General features: G+C 37.5%; 1 protein-coding gene across 2 annotated transcripts in view; it reads left to right on the top strand.

The window, feature by feature from the left end:
• LOC117337147 (small conductance calcium-activated potassium channel protein 2-like) overlaps positions 1-16,165 on the top strand; it is a 63,687-nt gene that overhangs the window by 9,656 nt on the left and 37,866 nt on the right. Inside the window, exon 1 of one of the 2 annotated variants that reach the window (XM_033897983.1) lies at positions 14,666-15,126. The exons of the other annotated variant lie outside the window; for it this stretch is intronic. Within the exon in view, the coding sequence (XP_033753874.1) occupies positions 15,070-15,126 (57 nt within the window). The 5' untranslated portion in view covers positions 14,666-15,069. Of the gene's footprint in view, positions 1-14,665; positions 15,127-16,165 lie in introns of those variants that run through there. 2 annotated transcript variants of the gene reach the window in all.

Below are 16,165 nucleotides of genomic sequence, written 5' to 3'. Positions count from 1 at the left end.
ACCTTTCGGTACATACCTACACACATATAGTTTACAGATGTTTACGGTAATCTATAAACTATTTAAGTCTACACACAGGAATAAATTAGTTTTTTTAGTTCAGGAGTTGGAACAATAGGATTGAGTCCTCACAGCAAATGGCCTTTATTGTAGGTTATGGAGGTAAGGGCTGATCCGCGTGCAACATCTGTCCACATTTCTGTATACATCGATCCGTCGTTCCTATTGTACAGCTGGATATCTGTATACATTACTATGAAGTTGTTCACAATGCTAACAAACCCATCACCTAACTTTCATATTCCACTGTAACATACATACATTATTTATTGTCCACTCGATCTTTGCTGACTCTAGTTGGCAAATCGACTTCTGATGCTAGCATGCTTATCAATGTTACTCTTAAGTTAAACAGAGAAACATCTGCTTTCAACAGCTAGACAAAAACATCATCTCGCTATAAGGACAATTTCATTCCTTTGTCATGGACGCCCGGGAATCGAACCATGTCATTGTTCCAACGGTAGGTGTGCCTTTATTTTACTTGTAGTAATTCATCATTTTTTGCTTTCTTTAAAGTGATATTTTCATTTTAATATCATCCTTCTTGATATTGACTACATCAGTAAAGTATGAAGCATTAATGGAGTCTGGAATTACTACTCTAGATTAATATTCAAGGCCGTTTTGCTAGAACGGAATGATATGATTAGTCTTAGAGCTGTAGACCGAACATCCGTTTTGTTTACTAGAAAATACATCTAACGATATTTTCCTGTCTTGGTGTTCTTACCAGGTATGCGTTTTGTATTTTGTAAACTTTATTGTTTACAACAATTGCGAAACAAGTTATATCAACTTATGTTTATCATGCTTGTTGGCCAGGATTGAAGCGTATTGGGGGGTAACTATGGAAGGAAACCGGAGTACCCGGAGAAAACCCACGTGGTCGGGCAGGTGACCCCATACAATGTACCTTTTTACACAATGTACGCCCGATCAGGGAATCGAACCCCAGCCGCCTAGGTTTTGGTTTGTTTTGTTTAATGTCCTATTAACAGCCAGGGTCATTTAAGGACGTGCCAGGTTTGGAGGTGGATGAAAACCGGAGTACCCGGAGAAAAACCACCGGCCTACGGTCAGTACCTGGCAAATGCCCCACGTTGGTTTCGAACTCGCAACCCAGAGGTGGAGGGGTAGTGATCAAGTGTTGGGACACCTTAATCACTCGGCCATCGCGCTCCCTAGGTGAAAGACAAGTGTGTTACCACTGTGCCACACGACCACTCATATGTGTTATGTTAATGCACTTTGTCCACTATAGCGCAAAACGATACTATCCGTTCTTTGTGCAATAGACACGAGATCCGTTTTGTTTATTTGGATTTATGAAAATGATCATATATTTGTGCTGTAGAATTGACGGAATTGCCCAGGCCAGGTTAATAAATTTAGCGTCGAAAAGGGTTATAAACATTTCAATTCTAGTTCAAAATTTGTGATCAATTTGCTTTTAGACCAAAACTGCCATACGCGTGTCATTGTACATTTTTTCAAAGTGAGTATGTGCGCGTATTCTGTATTAAACATAGTAAACGTTTCAAATAATAAAAAAAACAGCTCTGAACATTCTAACAAAAGTGACTACGTTTTAGCTGTCCCTCAACCCACTTTTTTTTTTTTTTTTTTTATTAATTTCACAAAGAAAAACACCTCATTTGTGACGTCATGGAACCAGCTTACTCCTAGTAGGGGGGTTTATTGACAATAGTTTTGATTAAAACATATTTTTATAGCCAAAAATCAAAGCAAAAAGGATTGGGCACATGTTTATAACAACAGTATTTAAAGCCACTAGTTGCAAAGAGCATACCCTAAATTTCCGTAGATTAAACTCGTGTTGCTCGCCAAAAGAGTATATACTAGAGTTCCGTAGAGTATACTCGTGTCGCTCGTACAAAGAGTATATACTAGAGTTCCGTAGATTAAACTCGTGTCCCTCGTACAAAGAATATATACTAGAGTTCCGTAGATTAACTCTTGTAGCTCGCCCAAAGAATATATACTAGAGTTCCGTAGATTAAACTCGTGTCGCTCGCCCAAATAATATATACTAGAGTTCCGTAGATTAACTCTTGTAGCTCGCCCAAAGAATATATACTAGAGTTCCGTAGATTAACTCTTGTAGCTCGCCCAAAGAATATATACTAGAGTTCCGTAGATTAACTCTTGTAGCTCGCCCAAAGAATATATACTAGAGTTCCGTAGATTGAACTCGTGTCGCTCGCCCAAAGAATATACACTTGAGTTCCGTAGATTAAACTCGTGTCGCTCGCCCAAGGAATAAACCATAGATTTTCGATTAAGCTTCGCTCTTTCCGTCGAATTTAAGAAATAGCTAAGGTTTTTTCAACGAACGGATTTTTTATTTGATTTAACCATATTTAATTGCGTTTTCTTAGCAAGGGGTTGGTCAAAAGGAATGGATGTAAGTGCCTTTTTGTGATTTTGTCAAAGGATAAAGTTCAATATGGTATCGATGTTTAGAATGGACCACGAAGTCTAGTGAACAGACAAAGACAATGTCATTGTGTCATTGTGTCATTATCTTTTAGCCACGGAGTTCACTCTAGTGTAGTGTTAACATGATTGTGCGCCAAGACCTGATGTACCCGGTACAGTGCATTTGTATATAGATACACACATGTATATATCTGTATCGTGTGTACATGTATTTTATGATTCAAATGGTATTACTGAAATTAAATAAAATTACTTAATTTTCAATAGAATTGATAAATTCCAAAATCTGTTTATATCTTGATACTTGAAAACGTTTGGATGATAAAACGGAACAAAGGGAACTAACTCTGATAGATGGGAATGTAACGAATAGGTATTTGACGTTCACATGACGTCACATATGTTTGTTTTAAGGGTTCTAGGTCATGTACTGTAACCAAAGTAATACACTTTGCATATATCTAAATACATCTCACACATTTTTACTATTTTTGTTGAACTCCTAGAATAAACATCCAGTCATGTAGAAAAAAAAAAAAAAAAAGGCTGTATCGTTAACGTTAATGTGTTTTACTTCGCGCCGATACCCCGGGACATGGGAGTAAGTTATATGTGACAGAATGTGTACTTCAGTTTGGCTCATTGTTACTAATACTAAGGTCCCTGTGGGAATACTAAAATACTGTTTTATATGGTGTGTACATTAAAGATAAGTTTACACCCTGGTAGGACCTAGCTGTTACTGAATGAGAAAACATTTACAAAAATTCCACGAAGCTATGCGGGGAGGAACTAGTGGTTCCGAAATTATATCAATAGACAGACATACAATTACTATTGATATCTGTTCCATGTTTCTCTGAATTGGACTTTGTTGGTTTTTCTCTCATATTGTCCCTGAATGACGATTTCGAAAGTTCTGTGTTTATATTTGTTGTTTCCTGTCTCGACCCTGTTGTGTGAATGTTTATCGCCATCATTCAAATGTTCCCACGCTTATGGAAAGTGCCAAAAAGCCAAACCGGAAGTTGCAATGATGACCTCAAAAAGCATGGTTTTCATTGCAAGTCAACCTTGTCATATCCTAGTGTAAACGACATCCACTCAATACAGGACGTTTAGTATTAGCTTCTACTTAAATCCCAAACATATCTTTTTGCCCCCACTTTAAAAAATGTCAAACAAGGGATTTTTTCTTCTTAACTTTGGAAAAATATCCGTACATTTTCGAGCTGAGTGAAAATATGTTCGTAATGGTAACGTTAAAAACTGTACTTGTATCGTTGTAGCCGGCGTTACAACGAATGTTAGCCTAATTATTCATAGTCAGGTAGAAATAAAGATAAGATTTAACGTGAATTCCAATTATTATTTCGTATGGTGAATCATGTCTGCCGGTGTTCAGGAATATTCCGACGTTTATACAATAACATGTAACGTTACAACAGTTTACTATGTATATCAATCTTCGGACATGTCAGTCGTCTACATGAAATGGAATTGGAAAGTTAAAAATCTATAAAATAAAGAAGAAAAAAATTATTAGTTTTAAAGTAAAATAAAAAAAGGAGGGGGAGCCTTATAAAATTACCAGTAACGTTTATTCCGATTATTTAAATGCAACATGCTCATTCATTTTAAAAAGAGATTGGGTTCAACTGGTTTTCATTGCAGAGGCGGATAAATATACATCTTAACATATGTAGTTTTTAATGAGAACCGGGATTTAATTGTGTAGCTGACCACCCCGTACATGTGAAACCCGTCTTACACTCTTCGACACGGTTCTATAAAAATGCAGAAGGGCGTTCTATTCAGTAGGCCGCTTACATCTCATGTATTGTTTACTTGTTCTATACTTGAGATGACGTGATAATCATGATGACGTCATAGTATTGTTTACGTGTGCATTTCGGGATCGCCCATCTCTATGCACCTTTAACAACGACATACGCTAAATCTTCTCGTCTCTCCAGTAAATTCTACGCGTTCAACGTCATATACAGTTTGGAAATGGGTTGTAAACACAGCAAAGTGGTGAAAACTATCAGGAGAGGATCTAGAAGTCCGATAGGTTCTCCAGCGTCAGTAAAATCACAAGAGTCGGACGGACAGACCAGCCCACGTCCTGCTGTCCGCACAGTAGAAGTTCAGCCTTGCTCACGGCCAAGCAGTCCGGTCCCGCCTCGTCTCGCTAGGTCTATCAGCAACACAACATTCGTCATCCATACAAAAAGTAATACTGATCAGACCTGTGCCTCAGACTCCGGTAGTGAAGACTTTCTTGTTGTCGGAGGACACGACACGGTCGATAGCTTTCATGACAGAAGGGGAGAGACAGGGGAGCAATCGCCAGTGTTGGACGGCCGCCTCACCAGGACAATCATCCGAAAAGTGGAGGACTACAAACGGTTCGACTACATCAACAGCGACGATGTTTCAGATGTTGTTGAGATCTACTCCTGTTCAGACGACAGCGATGAGGATGGCGAGGAATCAGCTACAGATGTGAGCAGTAGCGGATCGGATTCTGACCCAATGTTGGCCAGAGGAGCTCGGACACCTGAAATGGTCAAGAAGATACGCGCGTTTGATAATGATGTGAGCAGCCTTCTGGTGGCACAGTCTATCCCCGGGTGTTCTACCGCGGACGCAAATGTCCGTCCGAAAGCTGCCAAGGGAGTTCGCTGTGTTATGGACACAGAGGACGAATGCAATGATATATACGACACACCAAGTCTTGTCGGTTGTCCAAAACTTTCCCGCCCTCAACTGACCGTGGCCGGACTGAGGACCACAGCGGACGACTGTCTCATTTCCTGGATGAGTAGACAGCAACATAAGGATAAGGAGGACGAGCTGAGGGCAGATGAGTGTAGATTAGAGGAGGATGGAGTGGGCTGAGGCAGTAGTAAGGAGGAGGAGGAGGAGGAGGAGGTGGAGGACCGTTTTCCGAATAGTGAACGGATACATAATTGTATTACGAGAAAGATGGAAAAGGGCCCTATGAACAGATTTACGGAGGCGGATTAAGGGATGTTGAATACCTCTAAATTGTTTCAATTAATCAAGAGGCTCATAATCTGTCAAGTTTGTTGATAAGATGTATGAGAATTTATAATATAATGTAATCGTCGAAATTCCTGCTGTCGAACAGATTTTGTAGTGTTACACAGAAAATGGATGAAATACTTTGTAAATTGTCGCCATATTTACAGCATACCACGAAGATTTCCTGATCGCGTTTGAAGCACGTACATTGTACGTGTAACTTCGTTTAACTTTCTTTCCTAATTCAAAACTTTGATGATTTCAAGTTGCATGACAACAATTATTTCTATGTCTTATTTATAATATTTACTTATGTATGGAATCAATGTTTAAATTACATTCTATTAAAATATTTACAAGAAAAATATTTTATGTAGTTCTATTATTTGTGGTTTAAGTGATAAAACGACTATTGAACTGCCATACATTTTTATCACACTCAGAAAAACAGAATTGGTACGTTTTGTATAGAACTAATTACAGAAATGTTACTATATTATATTGTCTTGACGGGTTGTACATGTAGTGACGGGATATATCATGGCGGGTTGTACATGTAGTGATGGGAGACATCATGACGGGTTGTACATGTAGTGATGGGAGACATCATGACGGGTTGTACATGTAGTGATGGGAGACATCATGACGGGTACTACATGTAGTGATGGGAGACATCATGACGGGTTGTACATGTAGTGATGGGAGACATCATGACGGGTTGTACATGTAGTGACGGGAGACATCATGACGGGTTGTACATGTAGTGATGGGAGACATCATGACGGGTTGTACATGTAGTGATGGGAGACATCATGACGGGTTGTACATGTAGTGATGGGAGACATCATGACGGGTTGTACATGTAGTGACGGGAGACATCATGACGGGTTGTACATGTAGTGATGGGAGACATCATGACGGGTTGTACATGTAGTGTTGGGAGACATCATGACGGGTTGTACGTGTAGTGATGGGAGACATCATGGCGAGTACTACATATAGTGACGGGAGACATCATGACGGGTTGTACATGTAGTGATGTGTGACATTATGACGGGTACCACATGTGGAGACGGGAGACATGACGAGTTCTACAAGTTGTGATGGGAGACATCTTTTACACCAGACCCTGATATACACTGCATATCGATATTTTGTTTGGAGTTCATGGTGCTTAACATTATATTTCTAATATGTTTCCTTTTGTTGTATTGATTTCCATCATTTCTGAGTTCTGTTTTTTCCCTGTTTTGTATTTGTTTGATATCTAAAAATTTAAAATCGTTGACAATATGGACCCTTTTGAAGAAATCAGACATCATATGGCAATGATTAGCTGCCGTTCGCGTTATATTGCCCCTTAGTTATAGGTCAATCTGGATTTGATTCATGCTGGGGAAAAAAAAGATAGAAAAAAAGAAGGAAAAAAATCCAGAGCGACACATTGTGTCAGTTAGAATGTCAATGGCCATTTCTTCCTTGCTTGTTTCCGTTTATCGCCGATGCCCTGTGCTAAGTGACACAGACAAAACTTAACTAAAGGGATACAACTCGTGCATTACCACTCGGTTAGATTCTGACAGCGTGGAAAACGGGATTATACGAAGTACCACAACAAAAGTCTCAATTCATTAACGTCATTATTACATCAGTATGCAGGTAAATTAAAAAAAAACAACAAAAAAAACACCTCCAAATTCACAAAATCATTAAGAAATGCTTGAGATAAAAAGCCTCTCTATTTTCCCGTAACATATCAATTATGACAAAATTACAAAAATAACTTGAATGATAGAATATATTCCCTAATGATTATATCATATGAGAGTCAAAATCGTAGTATTTCATAATATAATTAAAACCGGGAAACTATCCACTAATTACGGGGAATCTCTAATGCGGTGCTCCAGTCTCTATATGTAAATGAGCCACGGAAAATGTGTCGTACATGCCTGCGTAGACTGGTTTGTTTGATGAAGAATGGCGGATTCGCGATCAAGCCACGTATCAGAAGCCCAAAGTCAATCAGACGCACAACAGATATTTTCTGTCACGAAGGCAACTCCAGGAAAAGGATGGGCAAAATCACAACATCATCTACGAATTTTAAAGAGTCTATGTGAGTCTGTCAGACAAAATTAACGGATAGTGAATTAACAGTGACACTTCTTTGCATTTAATAAGCAAACCTTTGCCTTTCTGTTTATTATCAAGATACAAGAAACTTTATTTTACGTCGAATATACACAACAGAGTAACAAAAGCTCAAAAGAGCTTGTATTTCGGGGATGTAACTCGTCGCGTGCAGGATTGGCTCGCGTTCTATTTTTGGATGTTTATTACATGTTTTAATTATGAATTGTTGACGTAACTGAGCAGTCTTGAAAGGAATTAAATTAAGATAAACTCATAGGGTATTATGAATTTTAACTTGATAAAGTTTTATATCTAAAAATAGAAAAAATAGAAAGGCTTTAAGGAGCGTTATTGAAACTTGGGCCTCTGCCGACCTTAACTTTAATACTGAATTCCGGACTGACGCTCCGGATATGTGTCGTTATTGTATACTATTTATATTACTTAACTGTACTTTAGATGATAGCTGATGGATAGCCTTACTGCTGTACACCCGCCTGGTCAATGTCATACAGATTTACAATCCTGTTTAAAGACTGAAAAAATATGTACACGGATTGAGAACCCTATACATATTCATAAACGTATGTAAACTATTTCGTCTACGGGGACTAAACAAAAAGCGATCGTAAATAAGTTGACTGCATCCTGTCAAGCAGTTCTGAACATCTTGCATGTTTAACACCGATGTTGATGCCCGCCTGTAGGAGTTTAGTCATGATCGTCCGAAATCTTTTCAATTTTCCATACGTATTTTTAACTTGAATAGATGCATTATTTATGATTTACATATCTATGCGGCATTTTTATTCCTCCGCCATTTTTTTTTGAATCGCTACTCTAAATATACAGTTTAATTGTTTGTGAAGCATCTCACCAGAGTTCGTATGCTCAGATAACCCCTTCTGTCCCATGAAACAAATGAGAAGATCATGATTTATTTATAGCTTTCACAAGAGAGAAATTCCACTGATTAAACTATAGGATATGTAACAGGAATTGGTTTACGCATTTCGCTACATCATGCACGTTTCCTTTTTATTTATTTGAGATCACGACAATTTCTGGGCACAGATTCTTTGGTCGCTGGAGTTAAACTGTCAAGGGAGCAATTTGTTGCTGCCACTATTAGGGTACGGATGCTGGCATCGTGTGGGATTCGGCACGGAAGCGGATCTATCATGATCCCTTCATCTCCGTAGATTATCGAGATTAATCCTGTGTACGCATGACCCTCAAAGAACGTGATATAGATTTTTATAATTAGCACTGCTATAAAAATCTACCTAAACTTTATGTCACACCAAGCGCGGAGCTCGAGGCGACAAACTGATTAAAGCAACTCGGCATTTTTACGTGTACCAAGAGACAGTAAATTTGTGGCGTCGTGAAGAAATCAAAAGTCATAAAAACGTGTAATATTTACTGTATTCACATAATGTTTCAATGGGTCGTTTAAGAAAGCAACTAAATATGCACGATGAAAAAAGCTTTAATCAATTAAAAACATTTTGGAAAATCTAATATACCAAAATAATCATAAATCATATTGAAGTCTACGATAGTAAATTAAGTTTTGTGTTGGTATTAGCCGCTGGAGTCTATCTAATCAGCATTGGCTTAATTATGCATAGAGTGTTTCCTCGTGTAGGCTAATCCCGCAGCTCGTGCATGTGGTCTCGTCCTGATACAAGTATGTCTGTAAAATCTTCCCCGGTAGCGTCGTCTAAACCGAGAGGTATATGGACAGTAAGGATACAAGTCATTTCTCGTAAACGTCATTCCCGGTGCTGTTACATGTAGTATACATGACACAGTGGGGAACTTAGTGAACAACTTCAAGTAGACCGTTGTAGGTGTTTTGGAAAACAAAAATAAACGTAATGTTTTACAGCAAATTGAAAATCCAAAAATCCACAGTACAGTAAATAATTAAAATACTCTCAGTGTTGTAATGGGGCAACAGGTGTTCCTAAAAAGGAACGTCTCTGCTATGTACGCATTGTTGTTTTGTTGTCTTACTCCTGTAGATATATATGTACGCATTGTTGTTTTGTTGTCTTACTCCTGTAGATATATATGTACGCATTGTTGTTTTGTTGTCTTTCTCCTGTAGATATACATGTACGCATTGTTGTTTTGTTGTCTTTCTCCTGTAGATATACATGTACGCATTGTTGTTTTGTTGTTTTACTCCTGTAGATATATATATACGCATTGTCGTTTTGTTCTCTGCCTCCTGTAGATATATATATACGCATTGTTGTTGTGTTGTCTACCTCCTGTAGAGATCTATGTACGCATTGTTGTTGTGTTGTCTGTCTCCTGTAGATATCTATGTACGCATTGTTGTTTTGTTGTCTGCCTCCTGTAGGTATCTATGTACGCATTGTTGTTTTATTCTCTGTCTCCTATAGATATCTATGTAAGCATTGTTGTTTTATTCTCTGTCTCCTATAGATATCTATGTACGGATTGTTGTTTTGTTGTCTGCCTCCTGTAGATATCTATGTAAGCATTGTTGTTTTGTTGTCTGTCTCCTGTATATATCTATGTACGGATTGTTGTTTTGTTGTCTGCCTCCTGTGGGTATCTATGTACGGATTGTTGTTTTGTTGTCTGCCTCCTGTAGGTATCTATGTAAGCATTGTTGTTTTGTTGTCTACCTCCTGTAGATATATATGTACGCATTGTTGTTTTGTTCTCTGCCTCCTGTAGATATCTATGTAATCATTGTTGTTTTGTTGTCTTACTCCTGTAGATATATATGTAAGCATTGTTGTTTTGTTCTCTGCCTCCTGTAGATATCTATGTAAGCATTGTTGTTGTGTTGTCTTACTCATGTAGAGATCTATGTAAGCATTGTTATTTTGTTGTCTTACTCCTGTATATATACATGTACGCATTTTTGTTTTGTTGTCTTACTCATGTAGAGATACATGTAAGCATTGTTGTTTTGTTGTCTTACTCCTGTAGATATATATGTACGCATTGTTGTTTTGTTGTCTTACTCCTGTAGATATACATGTACGTATTGTTGTTTTGTTCTCTGCCTCCTGTAGATATACATGTACGTTTTGTTGTTTTGTTGTCTTACTCATGTAGATATCTATGTAAGCATTGTTGTTTTGTTCTCTGTCTCCTGTAGATATATATGTAAGCATTGTTGTTTTGTTGTCTGCCTCCTGTAGATATATATGTACGTATTGTTGTTTTGTTCTCTGCCTCCTGTAGATATCTATGTACGTATTGTTGTTTTGTTGTCTTACTCCTGTAGATATATATGTAAGCATTGTTGTTTTGTTGTCTTACTCCTGTAGATATCTATGTACGCATTGTTGTTTTGTTGTCTGTCTCCTGTAGATATCTATGTACGTATTGTTGTTTTGTTGTCTTACTCCTGTAGATATCTATGTACGCATTGTTATTTTGTTGTCTTACTCCTTTTGAGATATATGTAAGCATTGTTGTTTTGTTGTCTTACTCCTGTAGATATCTATGTACGTATTGTTGTTTTGTTGTCTACCTCCTGTAGATATCTATGTACGCATTGTTGTTTTGTTGTCTGTCTCCTGTAGATATCTATGTAAGCATTGTTGTTTTGTTGTCTTACTCCTGTAGATATCTATGTACGCATTGTTATTTTGTTGTCTTACTCCTTTTGAGATATATGTAAGCATTGTTGTTTTGTTGTCTTACTCCTGTAGATATCTATGTACGTATTGTTGTTTTGTTGTCTACCTCCTGTAGATATCTATGTAAGTATTGTTGTTTTGTTGTCTGTCTCCTGTAGATATCTATGTAAGTATTGTTGTTTTGTTGTCTGTCTCCTGTAGATATATATGTAAGCATTGTTGTTTTGTTGTCTTACTCCTGTAGATATCTATGTACGTATTGTTGTTTTGTTGTCTACCTCCTGTAGATATCTATGTAAGAATTGTTGTTTTGTTGTCTACCTCCTGTAGATATCTATGTACGCATTGTTATTTTGTTGTCTGTCTCCTGTAGATATATATGTAAGCATTGTTGTTTTGTTGTCTTACTCCTGTAGATATCTATGTACGTATTGTTGTTTTGTTGTCTACCTCCTGTAGATATCTATGTAAGTATTGTTGTTTTGTTGTCTGTCTCCTGTAGATATCTATGTAAGTATTGTTGTTTTGTTGTCTACCTCCTGTAGATATATATGTAAGCATTGTTGTTTTGTTGTCTGTCTCCTGTAGATATATATGTAAGCATTGTTGTTTTGTTGTCTGTCTCCTGTAGATATATATGTAAGCATTGTTGTTTTGTTGTCTTACTCATGTAGAGATCTATGTAAGCATTGTTGTTTTGTTGTCTTACTCCTGTAGATATCTATGTACGGATTGTTGTTTTGATCTCTGCCTCCTGTAGAGATACATGTACGCATTGTTGTTGTGTTGTCTTACTCCTGTAGATATATATGTACGCATTGTTGTTTTGTTGTCTACCTCCTGTAGATATATATGTACGCATTGTTGTTGTGTTGTCTACTTCCTGTAGAGATACATGTACGCATTGTTGTTGTGTTGTCTTACTCCTGTAGATATCTATGTAAGCATTGTTGTTTTGTTGTCTACCTCCTGTAGATATACATGTACGGATTGTTGTTTTGATCTCTGCCTCCTGTAGAGATACATGTACGCATTGTTGTTGTGTTGTCTTACTCATGTAGAGATACATGTACGCATTGTTGTTTTGTTGTCTTACTCCTGTAGATATATATGTAAGCATTGTTGTTTTGTTGTCTTACTCATGTAGATATCTATGTAAGCATTGTTGTTTTGTTGTCTTACTCATGTAGACATACATGTACGCATTGTTGTTTTGTTGTCTTACTCCTGTAGATATATATGTAAGCATTGTTGTTTTGTTGTCTTACTCCTGTAGATATCTATGTAAGCATTGTTGTTTTGCTGTCTGTCTCCTGTAGATATATATGTACGTATTGTTGTTTTGTTCTCTGCCTCCTGTAGAGATCTATGTACGTATTGTTGTTGCTTTCTCTGCCTCCTGTAGAGACATATGTAACCATTTTTTTTAAAGTTATCTGCCTTATTGAATCAATAGTATATTATAGATAAGAAATTTTATTCCTAGGCTGTATGTTGTCCCAAACCTTCGGGACCCCTCTTCCTCCAGATCGTCAATGGTCGAGATCAGAAGGATATGGATAGGGAGGGGAGATAAATGGGTGGTAACAGTGACAATTAGTCGCCTTACGACATTCAGGAAGATACAGTGGACATGTATAATGTACTGTACATATAATGTTAAGTTGAAATATGACCGCGCATCACATAGAGGCTTCAGCACTATGGTACCTCTCATCTTCTGTATTTTCCTTATGTGTATGTCGGGGACATCAAACGAAATGCATCGCAGCACTCTTAAGTTGATCTCAAAGGAGAAATATTCACCAAAACCTAAGTAATTGGAAATCTGCAAAATTCGGCCACATTTTGCAATCTGTCATGCACGATAATTATACGTGTACTTATCGATAGACATAACAGAAAAAGGAGCTGATAGAAAATCACGCATAAGTGAGGATAATTGTATTATGATGTGCCCAGTTATTGCATATTAACGGAATATGTTTCTGACAATCCCGTGTATAGCTAATTCAACCGCTCGTACCACTCAAATAGGAGGTGGGCGGTTGGTTTGATCTCACGTACCACACAAATAGGAGGTGGGCGGTTGGTTTGATCTCACGTACCACACAAATGGAATGTGAATGGCCAGTCAGACCGCACGAACCACATAAATGAAGTCGCTACAATTGAAAATTGTAAAATACGTCAATTGAAATAAATGAAGGTATATTGATTTTAATGAACAACGGAGATGACAGGAAAGTTATTTTTTATTTATTGTGGATATCAACAAACTATAACCTCATTGATGTTCCTCAAAAAGGAAGTACTTGTGCGTGGTGGATACATCTTTTGTATTAAAATTGACATTTATGTTATGTAAACACGACATTTTGTCATGTTTAATCAATACCATGAATGGATGTCTAACGATTGGGCTGTACAAACATTTAAGATTGTCTTGTAAAAGATTCCTCAAAAGATCCCCCCCCCCCCCCCCCCCCCCCCCCCATTTGTTAATAAATATTATATTACATTGTTAAGTGTTCTTTTGAATGTGCTGATGTAATATTAATCTAAAAGACCTATACAGGAAAACCACTGATATTGCTATTGGTTGCCAACAATGTTCGCAGTTGTAGTAAACGCAGTCAAAGTAACGTTCATTCATGAAATGAGTATTTTTGCGGGAGTTGGCTCGGAATAGGACTTGGTGACGAGAAGGTTCTGTGAATTATCTTTCTGACACTCTAAACATCCGCTGTATTAGTATGCACTATGATGATATTTGCCAACCAGGCGCTATAGTCGACAGCACGTGTATAAAGTGATATCTACCGTTCCTATCACTTTAAATGACACGACCCCTGCGCATGCCCCATCGTCTGTAGATATGTATGATATCTGAAATTGATTTTTATTAATAGTTTACAATTGTTTCCCCATTACTACACAATATGTATTGTTACATGGTCACTGAAAAAATCGAACGAGTTTTCAAAACTCCGTTCATATTTACTAAAATAGATTCTAATCAACTGTTACTATTACAACCGCGTTCATCAAGCCTCGAGTGGCAGCGGAGTTCAATATTTTGATTATAAGATACCTGTGTCTATAGCTCGGATGACAAACATTGGTCCATAAATAGAATCTCCGAGGTAGTCCTTGTCAGCTACAGGCAGGCGTTAGTGAGAAAACGTATTGGAACAAATCTCCCCCAAATCAATCGAACCCCCTCTCTTTATTATTTATTTCCATAATGAGTGCAACTCTCCAATACACCGCGGTGGTTCAGTAGCTGTCGTGTGCGGCTGGCTGTAATAGGCCGGGCCATATATATATATCTAAACGATATATTGACAATGTCAATTTCGTTGGCAGATTTCACACTGATTCTGACACAGAGCTCTGTTAGAATGATTCGGAGACAAACAGGTCTGTAACGAGGCCTGATTGGAGCGGAGAGTACATCGGATTATCGCTAACTTTATAGAAGATGTAAAATGTGAATTACGCTATAGTTGATCAGCTTGGAGCCCCAAAAGATAACTGCCAATTTAAAGTGACATTACAAGCACTTCTAGGATTTATTTTGATTGTGCCAAACGCTTAAAAGATACAGACATTTCATTCTCGCCTCTACAAAAGGTTTTCGAGACAAGTAATCTGTTTTAGATAATTATTGTCACTTGTTGAACGGGATGTGAAGATATAAATTCTGCACCATAGACGTACCATGGATAAGTACGTAGATACCCGGATGAGAATACGACATATAGTCCAGTCGGCTATTGTAAGTTATTTTCGTTTTCTTCATTTAGTGATTTCTTTAATCCATCACTTTTACAATGTAAACACATGTATAGCCATGTATCTCAATTCATTAAGCTTCAACATTTAAAAGTGCAATGGTTAATGCAAGTTTTAAACTGGGATCGTTATAAATGTTTCAATAATCGTACTTTATAGAAGTTGCATTGCTTATCAAAAAAATTGTTTCCCGTTAGAAGTCGAGCTGAATTGCAGTTGTAGTTTAGCGTTCAACTGTTGGGACGGAAAGAGAATATCCAGATGAGTTAATTAATCGAAACAAAAGGTTTGAAGCACGTGCTGACGTTAAACGTTCTTATTTACAAATTGCGGCGGATTGTGTCTGAGCTCTGTGTTATAACCAAGAGAAGTTCCAGTTTGCTCAGTTTTTGTGTCACTGGCTTCAAGTGGCTTGCACACCTGATATAATAATGGGTTGTGAATACCTAAAAATGTTTCTTGTAATATTATTCTAATTATTAATAAAACAAGGTTATAATTAGATGATTATACCCTTTTTAATGTAAATCAGTTGAGTTTTACAGTTCACGTTCAGCTCAAGGGTTCTAAAAGGTCAGATGGCAGATTGAGTTGAGTATTATAAACATAGCTAGTATACCGGTATCTCTGAACCGAGTTTGTACGAATAACGGTATTGAGAGTCTGGGCCCAGGGTATACAGGTGTCGACAACATGGTACCAATACGTTGGACAAACCTAGTGGGAATGATTCTCTCGTCTGAGGGTACACGTGTAATTGGCTCCGAAGATGTACGGAGCTAGATATGGTCTGTATTAATGTATAATCTTATCAAAGTTTCAGCATTTTTTGTACCTTGTATACGTAAAAATTGAATTAAGGGCAATTTTGGATTGAATCAAACACAACATACTTTTGATGAATGTCTAAAGACTTGTGTAATGAAGCAGGCGGTGAATGTTTCCGTATTTTTATGGCCTCTGGGAAATCATTCCGTTAGCTGTACTCTTCGGACAGAACAGTGGAGTCTGAAATTAAAGTA

The sequence above is a fragment of the Pecten maximus genome, chromosome 11, assembly GCF_902652985.1.
Source record: "Pecten maximus chromosome 11, xPecMax1.1, whole genome shotgun sequence".
Lineage (NCBI taxonomy): Eukaryota > Metazoa > Mollusca > Bivalvia > Pectinida > Pectinidae > Pecten > Pecten maximus.
This window is presented reverse-complemented; position numbering and strand designations above follow the sequence as displayed.